Source organism: Lepisma saccharinum, chromosome 22, assembly GCF_977018435.1.
Source record: "Lepisma saccharinum chromosome 22, izLepSacc3.1, whole genome shotgun sequence".
Lineage (NCBI taxonomy): Eukaryota > Metazoa > Arthropoda > Insecta > Zygentoma > Lepismatidae > Lepisma > Lepisma saccharinum.
This window is the reverse complement of record NC_139250.1, coordinates 47440126-47455903: the sequence shown is the minus strand read 5'-3', so window position 1 is coordinate 47455903 and position 15778 is coordinate 47440126. Positions and strand designations below refer to the sequence as shown.

Below are 15778 nucleotides of genomic sequence, written 5' to 3'. Positions count from 1 at the left end.
AAAATATCTAAGTCTTCTTTTCTCTTTCTCTCTTTCTCTCTTCCTCCTCTTTCTCTTTCCTTTTCTTTTCTTCTTCCTCTTCTTTTTCCTTTTTTCTCCTTTCCTCTTCCTCCTCTTTCTCTTTCCTTCTCTTTTCTTCTTCCTCTTCTTTTTCCTTCTTTCTCCTTTCCTCTTCCTCTTCTTTCTCTTTCCTTCTCTTTTCTTCTTCCTCTTCTTTTTCCTTCTTTCTCCTTTCCTCTTCCTCCTCTTTCTCTTTCCTTCTCTTTTCTTCTTCATCCTGTTTCTCTTTCCTTCTCTTTTCTTCTTCCTCTTCTTTTTCCTTCTTTCTCCTTTCCTCTTCCTCTTCTTTCTCTTTCCTTCTCTTTTCTTCTATAGACTCAACCATGAGTTTAAAATCCATCATCTCCTTCTTTCGAACTTTCTCTATCTGAGCCATCTCTTTCTTACGCTGTTTCTCCTCCTCTATTCTTTCCTTCTGTCTACGCTCCTCATCCTTCTGTCTACTCTCTTCATCCTTCTGTCTACGGTCTTCATCCTCCTTTTCTTTCTGTTTTCGCTCTGCTTTATCTTTCATCAACCAATCAAGTAGCCAGTGATCTGATGAGGGTTTGGTAGGAACGCTCAGTTCTGGTTCTGGTGCTGACAAGCATGATGTGCATCGCATCTCTTTATTTGATGCCAACGTTACTTCCTGCCCATCACAACTACTATGAAACCTCTGCAAACATTGGCAACACTGGAAGAATTCCCTGTCATTGGTAAGATCATCACAGCATCCAAACTTGGTTTCTGCATCCATTGTCGTTCTTCCTCTGCTTCGCAGATTCATTCCTGTCGCGTCTTTCTCCATTCTACTACACCGTCTATGGCTCTTACCAGTTAATACCTTCACTTCACTATCACACTTTTACCTTCGTGAATTCCAAGGACTTTCACTATCACCTTCGTGAATTCTATGCACGAGCACTTTCAGTATTCACTAAATCGGGTATTACGTTTTAATTGCTGAAATAACTTTGCACTCAAGCCCCACGATTGTACCAAAATAACTATGCACTCGAGCCCCGCGTTGGTGTGCCAAAATAACTATGCAACGTCCCCCGGTTGTACACCAGTCATCACAAAGTTAGTCCGCTACTCCTTTAGTCGGGAACATGAGAATCTGCAAATCATCAGGGCTTGCTGGGTAGAAAAGAAACACAACACTGTTTTCAAAGTTAAAACGCAGTTTTATAAACGCGTATATTTCATAATCACTTACCAGTACAACACTAGAACATTCACTACTAACGTTGGTATATTCCTTCACATAAAGCGAAAGTCAAAGAACATAATTAATTGTTTACTTTCAACTTATCGGCAAGAAGAAAACTCGGAAAACCAAAAACTATACTTCAATTCTCTCCGTTTCCAAGTTCTTATTATTCCTCACCTTCCATTGTTTTTCAAACTCAGTCTGTCGTCAGGTGAGAAACATTCAGGTTAGTTCACTTCCTCGGCTGAGATTAGAAAGTGACGTCAACACGAACAGATTTTGACGTATTTATAAACATATATAAAAGTTCCAACTACAACTGTATCAGTCTAACTATAATTATCTGTGACAACTTGCACATTATTTGAAATAACAAACATTTTAAAAATCTTAACTTCTTATAAATATAAAATCTTAAACTCTCAGGTTCGTTACACAGCTTGACTATGCTGCTGGTTCAGATATACCAGAAATAAAGACACTGCGAAATGGGAGTCTTCTTGTACAGACCAGCACAGATCGCCAGACCAACAATCTTCTAAAGTTAAGGTCTTTGGGCGACTTACCTGTTCAAGTTGAACCACACCGTCAACTGAACAGTTGTAAAGGTGTAGTATGCCACTGGGATGTGTTAAATGCTACGGAGGAAGAAATCTTGAAGAACTCTCAAACCAGCATGTAACTGGTTTCATCTTCTCATTCGAGATATCTGTGTGCATCATTTTTATCGTCAAAGTACCTACCATCTTGATCCTGACATGTACATGGGAAGGGAAGATCGCCACAGCGTTTCACAAAACCATTCGGTTTTCTTGCAGACAAGATCCTATCAGCACTTGGTGTTGAAAGTGATCTGCCTGGCATCTCCACTCTTACCGCCTGTCCCAACTTTGGAGTTTTATGCACCTGCGATTAACTTGTCCCTTACTGCTCTCACAAAGGCAGAAACACCAATGTTCGAGTACCAGCAGCGTTTTTTAGAGCTTCACTCTCAGTACCACAATTTTAATGTGTTTTACACGAATGGGTCCAAATTTGCGGAATCTGTAGGAGGTGTCTTTGTTGTGGACTGTGAAAGTCACAGTTTCGTCCTATACCCTGCCTGTTTCATCTACACGGCAGAGCTGTACGCTGTCCTAAAGGCTTTGGATTTCGCAGATATTCACTTTCTGAAGAAAGTCCTTGTATGCACAGATTCCAGCAGTGTGCTCCAGAGTCTGGAATTATCGCAGATGGCGACGTTCTCGTCCATCTGCTGCCAGCCAGTGACCATCAGAATGTGTTCCGTTCTTGCCTTTTTGACACTTGGCAGGCCGAATGGGATGCGGAAACGGGGAAGAAGCTTCACGCTATTAACCCATTCCTCGTCCCGTCCCTCCCATTGAGAAGATGTTATTCTTTCCAGACTATGTATTGGACACAGCTGTCTAACCCATGGTCACTTGCCGCAAGGGCTGGACCCTCCGATGTGTCATGTTTGTAACGTTGTTTTATTTGTTCGGCATATTCTTATTGAATGTGCTAACTTTGCTTTTCTCAGGCAGACTTTTAATCTTCCCAGCTGTTAGTCATCCCTGCTGAGTGATGACAACAATGTTTTATCCAACGTTTTTATATTTTTGCGAAAAGCTGGTCTCTTCCACCATCTGTGAGGAATTTTTAATACATTCTGACTTTTTAATGTGTTGCGCTTGTTTTGTGCAGGTGTTTTTACAACCTTGCACTTTTAATTTTTCCCAAGGGACTGTTTACACCCCTTATTTTAACTTTTTCAGTCAGAATTTTAGATAAGGATGCAAAATGGCCTTAAGTGCCGATGCACCCAAAACTTTTAATTCAATCAATCAATGGAACCCACTAGTGTGAACCTGGTATCTGTAACAAATCATAAAATCTCTAAAACTATGGCACAACAGTGAGGGTCAGGTTATGCTAAGCATGTTGTCAACGTGTCAAGTTCCATCACTGAAGATTTCTTGCTTCCTTAAAATAAGGTGACCAGATGTCCCATATCGGCCAGGACAGTCCCTTTTTTTAAGTCTCTGTCCCGACTTTTTTTTTTTTAAAAAAATGGCACACCAACATGTCCCTTTTTTGTGACAATGAGTTATGGGCTTAAAATTAACTGCAACAATAAAACTTCTCCACTATTTAAATGAACTATGGCATGTTGGGTAGAAATTATTTCTCATTCCAATGTGCAAATGTGCCACATTCCAATTTTCTTAAAATATTGGAGTTTCCTCTCTGTTTATCTGGAATTCACTCCCTCCCCTACTGAAAATGAGCGTTATCGTACATGAATGATTTGTGGACAAGTGATGATGCTCTTTCAGTACAAACTTTGAAAGCTGTGTTTATTATTAAAGTGAACCTCAATCACACATGTGTAAACTTACCTTACCATCCGGCTCTACAGCCCCTGGTGGCCCTTGGCCTCTTCCACGATGTGCCTCCAGTCTTCTCTATTTTGTATTCTTCTCTTCCATTCTCTTATTTCCATCTTCTTCAGGTCCTGGATGACTTCATCCCTCTATCTTAATTTTTGGTCTCCCTCTTCTCCTCTTTGAATACATTCTTTCTTTCATTATTTTCTTTGGCAATCTTTCCTCTCCCATTCTTTCAATTCTTTGGAATTTTTTGAATCTAACTATATCTTGTCCATCGAGTATTCCTTCTATTTCTTCGTTATTTCTGATTCTCCATTCATCATTTGTTCTTATGGGTCCATAGATTTTCCTGATTATTCTTCTTTCAAGAACTCTCAGGTGGTTTCTTCCTTCGAGAGAGTCCACACTTCAGAGCTGTACGTAATTACTGGTCTCACTAACGTTTTATATACTTTCATTGTAGTTCTCCTGTCGATTAGCTTGCTCTTTAATAACTGTAGATTGGCGTAGTATGCTTTGTTGCCTGCTGTATTCTGTCAAATTGATTTGCTCATTTGATTGTTGTTATCTATTACCATTCCCAGGTATTTAAAGCTTTGAACTGTTTGTATTTCTGTATCCCCTGTTTGTACTGTGTATTTGTCTATATCTACTTTTAGGTGATACAATCATACATTTTGTCTTTTCTGTGTTTACCTCTAGTCCTACTTTCTCTGTTTCTCTTTGCAGTTCTTGAAATACTTGTTTCATTGAATTTTCTGTCCTTGCTATGATTGTTACATCATCTGCATAGGCACAGATTTGACTAGTCTTGGTAAATATATTCTGCCTTTTGTTAATTGTACTAATGGCTCTGTCAAGTGCAATGTTGAAAAGGGTAGTTGACATCCCATGTCCCTGTTTTACTCCGCTGTTGATGTCAAAAGGAGTGCTTATCTCATTTCCAACTTTAACTTTTGCTATTGTATGCTCAGTGATCATTTTTATTAGTCTCACTACTGTATCTGAGTAGTTTAATTGTCTCATGATCTGCAATAATTATTTTCTTCTTACACTGTCCAAGGCCTGTTTGAAATCTACAAAAAGCATGTAGAGGGTTACATCATGTTCATAGTGCTTTTCTATTATCTGTCTTGTTATGAACAGTTGGTCTGTTGTACTTCTATTTGATCTAAATTCACACTGTTATTCATCCAGTATCCTCTCTGTGTAGTTCTTTATTCTCTCATTTAAGAGTCCTGATAGTATTTTGTATGTTACATTCAGTAATATGATGCCTCTGTAGTTTGAGCATTCCAATGTGTCTCCTTTTTTATGTATATATATATATATCATATTTTGGTACTCTATCTACAGTTTCTTCTAATAGATCATAAAATTGATATTTCTCATTATTTTCTTTCTCGTTCGTTGGGGCATGCACCGTTATCATGGTAACGTTTCTGCAAGATGTTTCTTCTCATTTGTTTTGTTATCCAGTTCCGTATAACCCTACTTTGTCCCGTGTTGCACTGTTTAATGTAGTGTATTTGGGTTTATCTATCCTCCCTCTTCCATGCTACCTTATCTCTTGGAGAGTGATTACATCTATTTTGTTGTTTATTACTATATCTGCTATTTCCTGCATTCTTCCTGCTATCTTCATGGTTCTTATGTTCCATGTTGCTATAGTAATGTCATTATCCTTTTTTTTTTTGCTGGGGTTGTCTTTTCTTGTTCCCATTCTTCATCCGAGGCTGTCGTGTTGTTTCCGTAACTGCAGGTTCTTTTATGGGGTCCGGTAGTTGGCCATACGCCGAACTCCCAACCTGGAGAACCAGGTGATTTGTTTTCAGGGTTTTCTTCCCCTAGGCCTTGTAGATCCCTATACTAAATGCAGGCCAGCAGTTCTGGTTTTCGTCCAGCCTGGGTATTTTGATTGCCCAGTACCCACTATATGTAGTGGGCATTCCCCTATCCACCACCTCGGGAGGTGCCCATTAGGAGACCAGTAACTCTACGTGGGATGTGAAAATTTACAAAATGTTATTTCAAATGGAGGAGTACTGAAGAAGATCCTGCATCGGTAAAATGTCAATTAATAACTTCTAATTCTAAAGGACTGTTTCTTTGGAGTGCAGTGCATATCACCGTATTATGCAAGTTATTTACACAGTATATACAAGGTGCATTCAATAAATAACCGGAAAAGTAGTATAAAAAATCTAAAATATGACCATGATTGTTATATGTTTGTTAGTTTGTGAAGGCATCTGTAAGCTTTCCATAGCTGGGGCTGGCACGCCTGCCTTGTGCACAGGATGCTGGGAAATAGTTACACAAGATGGCAGCACCTTTTTTGACAGGTACCTCTATAAGTTCGACTTTCCTGTCATAGGTAAAACAAGGATTCACCTATAGGAACGTTACTTTATCGTTTTCTAAGAATCAGGATGCTCCTATACAATGGCCTCTTTCCGAAATGGACATTTTGTGGATTTCGTTGGAAACGCAGATAAATTATATTTTGTTAATTATATAAATCTGCAAATATTAAAGAAAATGATGATTTCAGAAGATTGCTAGAAATTAAAGAATGATAATTATCTCTTACTTACAAATTATGGAAAGCCAGAAAGGCAGAAGACTAAATTATCAGCTTAGCAACCCTCAGACAGTTGAAATTTACTTAGTTACCATATCAACAAGCTCGGGTATAAACGCGAGAAAATTTCGACAGCTAGCCAGAGACATATAGGGTCTTCACCCTGTGTGCTCTCTGCCCAACAGGGTCTTCGCCCTTGAGACGTAGACTTAGCTGTCTGAGGATCACTTCAGAAACCTGGAAGGGGGACGAGGTCTTCACCTAAACCCGACCAGGACCTTTCGTTTGATAATCATCAGCAGAGTCAGAAATAAGGTGACCCAGGGGTACCTAGTTCTCACCGCTAATGAGATTTTTAGTATTTCCACAGGATCAAGCAACGTCAAGAAGATCTACACAAACCTCATTCTTGGAATAGCGGTATTACATGAGCTGATGATATCCGGATCAGATTAGAAAAGACAGCAAAATAATCAGATAATATCAACACAATCTGTTCGAGGACAGAACAGATAAATTCCGACCTGTATCCCTGGTAACGGACTATGTGTTACCTCAGTCTTTCTAAAGAGTCCGATATAGAGGTGTCCAAGGAACCGGACGCGGGTACTTGACACTTTACAGTAGTTCTCCAAGCAGGAGCAGCGAAGTGTCATGGAATTTTTGTCGAGTGAAGGCATGAAACCGATAGAAATTCATCGCTGCATGACAGTTCAGTACGGTAACAACTGTATGAGTCGATCACAAGTGTACGAGTGGGCTGAGAAGTTCAAACAGGGCATAACCAGTGTTGAAGATTCTCCGCGTCCAGGTCGCTCTGTCACTGCAGTCACGGAAAGCAACTTGCTCAAGTGGAGGACTTGATACGGGAGAACCGGCATATTACAGTCAGTGAAATTGCTTCCCAGATGGATCCCAGATGGAAATAAGTGTAGGATCAGCCCACCATAACAGTCATGACATACTGAGGTTCAGGATGGTGTGTGCGAGTTTGGTTCCGAAACGTGTGACACCAGAAATGAAAGAGAGACGTGTTGATGTGTGCAGTGAGCTTTTGCGCCATTACGAAGCTGATGGTGAGGCATTTCTTCATCGTATTGTCACTGGAGATGAAAGTTGGGTTCATTTCTATGAACCAGAACGTAAGAAGACAATAATGGATTGGGGTCAAAACATCGACGCAAAAACATCGACAACAAAAACATCGCCTACATTTCATCGACAGCACAAAACATCGACAGCACAAAACATCGACGCCAAAAACATCGACAGCAAAAACATAGACAGCAAAAACATCGACGGCAAAAACATCGACGGCAAAAACATCGACGCCAAAAACATCGACAGCAAAAACATCAACGCCAAAAACATCGACGGCAAAAACATCGACAACAAAACATCGACAGCAAAAACATCGACAGCAAAAACATCGACGCCAAAATCATCGACAGCAAAAACATCGACACCAAAAACATCGACACCAAAAACATCGACACCAAAAACATCGACGCCCTTAAACATCGAGAGCAAAAACATCGACACCAAAAACATCGACAGCAAAAACATCGACGGCAAAAACATCGACAGCAAAACCATCGACAGCAAAAACATCAACGGCAAAAACATCGACGCCCTTTAACATCGACGCCCTTTAACATCGAGAGCAAAAACATCGAAGTAAGTTGCAATAACCTTCTCACGCAAGAAACAGCACTCCTGCTACAATTATAACATACAGAATGTAAATCTAAGCCATGTAGAAGATTTTAAGGATACGGAAACTTAGCTTTAAGGTGCATCTTCATCATAGGTGTCAACAGGTAGGAAAAATAACAGGCTTGGTCATAAACAAATTCCAACGGCTGAACAAAAACTTTCACCTTGTTTTATTTATGTACATGGCATTCGTCAGACCCATTCGAGAATTGAGTACTGTCACATGGAAATTTTCCTGTGGTATTGGGAAAAGTGACATAATTGAGATCATACAAAATATTTTTTATCCTACTTATATATTAGATTTCAATTGTTTAAATTATATTATAGTTATGACAATCTATTGAACAAATTAAAACTTGAATCCCTTTCATCAAGAAGAAACAGAAATGATCACTTATTTGTTGCAAAAATCTTAGAAGGTTATTACTCTGTCCCAACGCTTTGATCCAGAATATCTATTCCAGTTATGCCTTATCATGTAAGAACAAAAGGGTCGTTATTAACAACATGTAAAGATTATAAAAATAATGATTTTCTATACACTATAGTGAGCAATTATAATGATTTTTACTGATCCTAAAGATCAATTGTATTCTAATGGATTTATCTTGTATATCTTAATGTATTTATCATGTATATTTTAATGTACTTTTAATGTATTTAGTATTTCTCTTTTACATTTACATCATCAAATCTTGTATTATAAATTTGTAACTCATATACAGGGTGTTCATAAAGTGCCGGTATAATTACCAGTAACATTTAATACGACATGCTTGAACAGTACCTTCTTCCTCAGTTGGAGGAATTCCAGCCAACCATAATTTTTTCAACAACATGGGGCACCCCCTCACCCCCTCATTAGTCCGAGGATGTTTGAGGTCTTGTGGATAGGCATTTCCCTGGCAGGTGGATAGGCTGTGATGGACCTATTCCCTGGCCACCGTGCTCTCCTGATATCACACCCTTGGATTTCTTCTGGGGCTATGTATCACACCCTTGGATTTCTTCTGGGGCTATGTTAAAGATTGTGTTTACCGCACTTCTGTTCCAGAACACCAGTATGAAGGCTGTCATTTTCGTAGCATAGCCGAATTATGTGCCATGTTCTGGCAGATGTTTTGTGAAGATTAATACGTGAGTCACGTTCGTGAAGGCATCTTTCACAGCTGCTCGTAACTCTTGTGTTGTGTGATGCTGGTTCGAAGAGTATGGGCATAAGTGGATTACCACCTTGATGTTCTGAGAGCAACTAGAGGGGCGCACATTGAGTTGTATGGCATATAAATGTGAAGAGTTGTAGCTCATTTTGCAATCAACAGTATTGTTCTATTGCATGTAGTTTCCGAGCTATGTTTTTGGTATGGTATCGGAACTTTATGAACACCCTGTATATCTTTACATGTACGTTACCTAAATTAGACCTTTTCTGGGCAAGAGGTTCTGAAAATTGCCCAGCTTCATTAACCTAACTTCCAAGAAGTCCAGACCTCATTTCTGGGGGTTCATCAATGACAGTCTGAAATAACCACATCACACAACACAAGAGTTACGAGCAGCTGTGAAAGATGCCTTCACGAACGTGACTCACGTATTAATCTCCACAAAACATCTGCCAGATCATGGCACATAATTCGGCTATGCTACGAAAATGACAGCCTTCATACTGGTGTTCTGGACTCTTATGTGTCCATATCAGGCTTTTAATCAAAAGCCGTCAAAAATAAACAGGGGTACACCCACTTTGTGTCCACTCTGTACAATGACTTTGATGGAGGCAACTTACATTAATCACAGGACATGACATAACATGCATTATTCATATGGTGTACAGCACTTTTATTGAATTTTAGTAATGGGTAGTTAGTTTTCAAAATAGACCTTTCAACTTCTTTACAACACACAGAAAATCTAAGCTTTGTTACTTTATTCCTTCAGGCTCTTCTTTCCTTGTTCATTTGAAATTTTGAGGGCCAAACAGGTAGACAACCTGCATGATAGTATGAATTGCAATGTCTTTTCATAGTGTGATGATGGTTGAACACATGGTGTGCTGTCAAACACTTGAAAGCTATAAAGGGTAATAAGTTATCAGTATCTCCAAGCACCACATCTATCATTTTACAGAGAAATTGGACAAGAGTAAGTACCATATTCTATATAAGATCATTTTAGACCAGTGGCTTTCAGCATTTTTCCTATAGCGGGACAAATTACATTCTATAAGGGGCTGACTGGCTGCATGGTCATAGATGAGCGTTACAAGTAACTGGTTTCTGTTGTTCAGTTTCTGTACTCTGTTCTCATTTCAGCATGGGTAACTATTGCAAAGAACACTGTCGCGGTCTGAATTGAGATTAGTCACAGCAACGGAACAAGTAAACATGAAACAATGTTGTATAATATTTGTTAGAAAAGAGTACATTAACCATTCATACACAAGAATTGTCATTTACTCCTTCAATGAGAAGACTGTGATTGTTTTTCTTTCACTAGCTTGTCAATATTTGCCCTGAAGTTTAATGAGCCTATCCACAGAAGACATGTGTCAATCGGTCGATTCTTCAACTTTGATTCCACATTCTTCATTTTCTAAGAGATGTTCGCAGACACAAGTGATACTGAATAGAGAACAATGAACAGGGCACGATTGTACAGAACAGGAAATTCTGACTCTTTCACATATTTTGAGTTCACTGGCTCACATTTTTTCATCTCGTTATGGACTTTAGTGGGCCGCTAAATTACAGCCAGAGGGCATTGTTCGGAATTCACTGAGGGCAAGTTACAGTATATTTCAATGTTCTCATGCCCACCCATCTTCTCAACAAAAGGCACAAGTTTGGTCACAAGTAACATATTTTTGTACAAGAATTGAACTTTATCCATGTTTTGTAGCACGAGTGACACCAGTTTCTTTTCTTTTGTAGCTCACGGATAGATGCATTCCTGGAAAGTACAGAAGAGTCATTAGAACTGGATAGGTGTAATAGCTTTATGAGGAAGTTGATCTATCAGACAGTCAGCCAAAAGTACAGCAATGTATATATTGAAAGCAAAACCTTGGAGAATAGGAATAGGGTGCTTGTTATCATAAAAGCAGATGAGAAGATCAGAAAACAGAAGGAAGAGGACAAGAAGAAAACTGAACAGGAGGAGTTGGATGCTGCCATTGGATTTTCTTCTGTCATGAGGAAAATAACAGAATCGGTATGTTGTTTTTAGATCAATTGGAGGTGGGATTTTTGCATATTTGCATGCTAGTGAATATTTGTATGGTTTCAACAAGTGTATACATCTCACTTCATTTGGATAATTATTTCCTCTTGCAGTCTACGATTATTACAGGCATAAAAACACAGTTTTTTTGTTGTGACATTTCAGGAGAACACATACTCCCTTCATCAGACATTTTTATTGTTATTATTATTACATCTGACCATGGGCTGAAGACCACTGTTTTAGACCAATCTGTACAGCTTTTTTGCTAAACTGGCCTGTTTATAGCAAAACCATTGCTCATAATTCACTAAATAGAAGTTACAGTACATTGCATTGTTCCCATTTTTTTATTATTTTTACAGCCATAGCATGGCATGTGAAAATAAAATGTCTGATGAAAGGAGGGTGTGTTCTCCTGAAACGTCACAACAAAATACTGTGTTTTTATGCTTATAATAACCGTAGACTACAAGGGAAATAATTCTACAATTGCAAACAATGTGTACATACAAGAATAATTCATTGGGATAACTGTGGTAAAGTTTTATGGTGTACACATGTTCATTTTTTAGATTGTACTGGATGATTGTACCGATTATTTTACCAATCCAATATATCTATAAATATTTTATAATTTAGTTCAAAATTATGCCATTTTGTTATAATTTTTATGTATAAATCCATGTTCTACTTTTTAAAAAAGTAAATGTGTAAATATGCAATTCTTTTGCACTGCAGTCACCTCGAAACACACATTTATTAAAGAGGTCAATGGAACATTCTGGTTCTTCAAGGACCATTTGTAATTTTATATCAAATCGCTAGAATATCAGTTATCAGTAGGGCTCGGAAGTTGAAGACCTATAAATTGCCAAAAAAAAGACCTATAAAAGGACCTAAAAATATAAAAAAAGGACCTAAAAACATAAAAAAGGATGTATAAATGTGATCCAAATTAATTAATAACTTGTTTTCATTACATATTTAATGAATAAAAAAATACAAAATTCTGGTGGTCTGGAACACACAGTGCGAAAAAACTGAAAGCTTCAAAACAAGAGAAAGTTGCCACTTACAGTGTGACCTTCCAGACAAGTTACTGTTAAAGGACTTTGTACCGTACCTGCTTCAGTCATCCAAAAATGTTTTTCTCTCGTTTCAGGGATGGTTCAAATATATTTCTTTCTTTCCTTTTTTTTTTATTTCTTTACTACAGGAAGGATGTTTAAGAGGTGGTGAACTGATGATGATTCGAATTCAGAATGGGCAGTAAAAATGTAGTCGAATGAAGGTGAAGTTGCAAAAAAAGCCGTTAAGACCTTAAAAATGGCTAAAAAAGGACCAATAAGCCAAAAAACTCCGAAAAAGGCAAAAGAGGACAAATAAAACCCACCTTTTTCTGGCCTACAATGACCCAAAGTGAACATATATTATGTTGGGCCTCGTCTTCGGACACTAGGAAAAAAAAAGGATTTTTCCTCAACTTCCGAGCCCTAGTTATCAGTCAGTATTGGTAAATTTTATATTGGCACTTTATTGGTTTCGGCCAAAATATCATATCATAGCCCATCCATTATTTCAAGGTTTTTTTTTTTTTTTTTTTTTTTTTTTGCTCTGTCACAAAAAACCTATATCACTACCATGGATGATAGGTGGATCAAAGACATTCCAAAACTGGAAACTATTGTTGTTGCAAAGATTGGACAAGACCACCCTTTCACCAATCAGTGGTGTTTAGAAGAATGAGTCACTATCTAGGTGTCAGCAACAGCATAAGTGACTTTCTTTGTTCATTAGCAGTTGATACAGAATCTTCCTAAGCTGTGTGTGTGCAGGTGTCTGAAGGGTATTTGTAGATGGAGATAAGGGGGACACCCCTCACCCTTTGTCGGCGGAAATTATTGATTGATTTGCTTTATTTTACTTAGCTTTTTGTGCCACTTTTGGCTAATTTACAAAGATTGGGATGAGTGATGATGTGATGAAATTGATGAATGGACATCCAAAACATTCATGCTCAGGCTAGGATTCGAACCCTGGCGTCGTAGTGCGATGTGCTAACCAACTCCGCCATGGGGGCTGGCTTTCGGCGGAAATAAATAGCCATCATTGGCAGATACCATCAGTCACACAAAAAGACAGAAGTGAAGAGGATAAGTTTAAATTGCTGATTCCCCTTCGCACGTGAACATAGATAAACCAAAGCTAATTTCACAGTGACCTTCATCCCACTTTTCCAAGAACTCCGCAACTACCTGACCTGGCATTAGTGTGGTGGGGGGTTAAAAACATACACCTATCTTACCACCACGAGCTTCAAGCAAGAATGGTTTATTTCCCACAGCGTTAACTAAGAAGTTACATGCATTCATGGTCACATTTGGGTTCAGCATTCACTTACCCATGCCTTTAATTTTGCCATATTCTTCCCAGGAGGGTGGGGTTTTATCCAGCGTTTCTAGGAAAATCTATGTAGGAAAGGTGAACAAACTTTTGAAATGGACATATGTTGAGACGAGCTGTTGCCTTTGCCCACTTTCTAGCCACTGAAAATCTTTGGTATCGGATGGTATCGGCAAAAGAAAATCAACCGATGCCAATACCGCCGGTATCGGTATTGGCTCAGCCCTAGTTCTAATACTACATGACTAACTTCAACGAATGTCTTTTCTGGGGGAGGGGGGGGGGATATGTGGAAAATATAGGAAATATAAATAAAACTAAATAGCTTACTTTCAGTGGAGTGCCCAAGGAGGGGTTGGTGGGGGTCATAACCCAATACCTTTGGTCTAGTATTCCATAAACAATTACATCAAAGGCAGAATAATGTGGCAAAAACAGGGCTGTATTCTAAAAAAGGATATGTAACCCCCTCACCTCCCTTTCGAAATTCCTGGGCATGCCACTGCATGGTGATATTGATATTAATAATTGCAAGATATATTGTTAAAGTGAATTTATAAGCCAGAAAAACAGACTTCCTATTGAGAAAAAAATAATGATGCCTTTGCTTATCCTTCCGTCTTTAAATGTGCTTTGGTTGCTAATGTGAGTTCCTTGGACATATTTTCCCGGCGAAGTTTTGCAGTTTATTGCTTCTTATTTCTGTCGCTACTTTCTTCAAAACTGACACTGCTTTTGTTATTGCATAGAGTAGAAGTAAAAGCAACTACAAACACCTCATTTTTTTCAGCCAACTGAAATTATTTTTATGAAATTTATCTTCTGTTCGGCAACAATTTTCATATCCTTAAAATACTTTGCTTCAGAACCACGACACATCCACACTAATGTTCTTAACACAGTCTTCAGCGATATTGTCTGTATTTGAGAATCTAAAACAAATGAAACAAATGCTTAATTTGATCATTCCTATCTTCATCAAATTTTTCATGAAGAATGTTTTGTAAATTTCTATGATTTACCCGTAAGGACATATGAATGGGCAAAAACGATCCTAGCAATTTTGAAATATTTTTTCATTCTTAACAGTGAGTGCCTGAGGCAACGATTCTCAGTACCTTTCTAATGAACCCTTCTGAATGTCATGACCTTGAATCAGCTATGATGCTTCGCTAGTTCCCCTTGCAGGGCAATAGAAACACTGCCTGTGGAAATTTCACAGGCTCCTGCATTTAAGTTTGGTATTTAAACATATTCTTTTTTCTCATTTTTATCAATTGTGAAATAGAACAAAGATGTTCAAAATTAATACAATTAGTTAAACCAATAAAGGTATTGTTGATCAAATGCTTTAAAGTAATTATAATTCGGATTTACAAAGAAATTTTGCTTCTGGGTAATATTTACACTGCATGAGTCTTTGGGGAAAAAATTAGAAAAGGTGTTGATGAAAGTTTGGGGGGTGTTGGGATGTTTGCATAAGTTGCTGTTACACTTCACTATTGCTACATGTATTAAGCATCAATTGATAGCAAAATCGGAGACATCCCATTCCACACATGTGTTCATGTTTGATTAATTCAGTGTTGCTAGCTGACCCATTAATAGTGGAGCACACATTCACAAATAAGCTAAATTTGTTAAAAGTAGCAAAACTTTTTTCCTGTACCGTGTGCACAATACTTTAAAGTATCATTTGCTGTAGAAATTGTCGCGGGATATAGTTAACTCAAGATAACTTTTGGATTTTCAAGTCAAAAATGAAAACATTATATTTTATTTTAATTCAAATGTGTATTCTTTTTTGTTCATTACTAACAAGTTGTGAATCTACCTAGCACAATGTTATTGTCCAGCGAAAAATATATTACTACAAGAAGTCTTAAAAATAAGCAAAAAATATAGTCTGAGAATTCCATTTTCATGAACCGCCATTTTGAGGCCAAAAAACAAGAAAAAAAATAATTGCTTTAGAGAGAGATTTCTCTGGCAGTTTCATGTCCCATTTAGTTCTTTAGAGAAGTGTTCATGTTTTATCCCCTTACCAAAAAGTGAAAATTTCTATTTTTGCCGACTTTTTTGGCATTCTTGATCACTGTGCAATGCTGGGTTGCCACCAGTCCCATACACAGGTCGAAATCTCAGGAGAAAAGTTGTTACACTTCCCCCAGGAGACTCAAACCTGCATGCATCCCATAGCCGGAG

General features: G+C 38.1%; 1 protein-coding gene across 2 annotated transcripts in view; it reads left to right on the top strand.

The window, feature by feature from the left end:
* LOC146005019 (poly(A)-specific ribonuclease PARN-like) overlaps positions 1–15778 on the top strand; it is a 213550-nt gene that overhangs the window by 49477 nt on the left and 148295 nt on the right. For both annotated transcript variants that reach the window (XM_083144149.1, XM_083144148.1), the window contains exon 5: positions 10879–11158. In XM_083144149.1, the coding sequence (XP_083000275.1) occupies positions 10879–11158 (280 nt within the window). The remainder of the gene's footprint in view (positions 1–10878; positions 11159–15778) is intronic.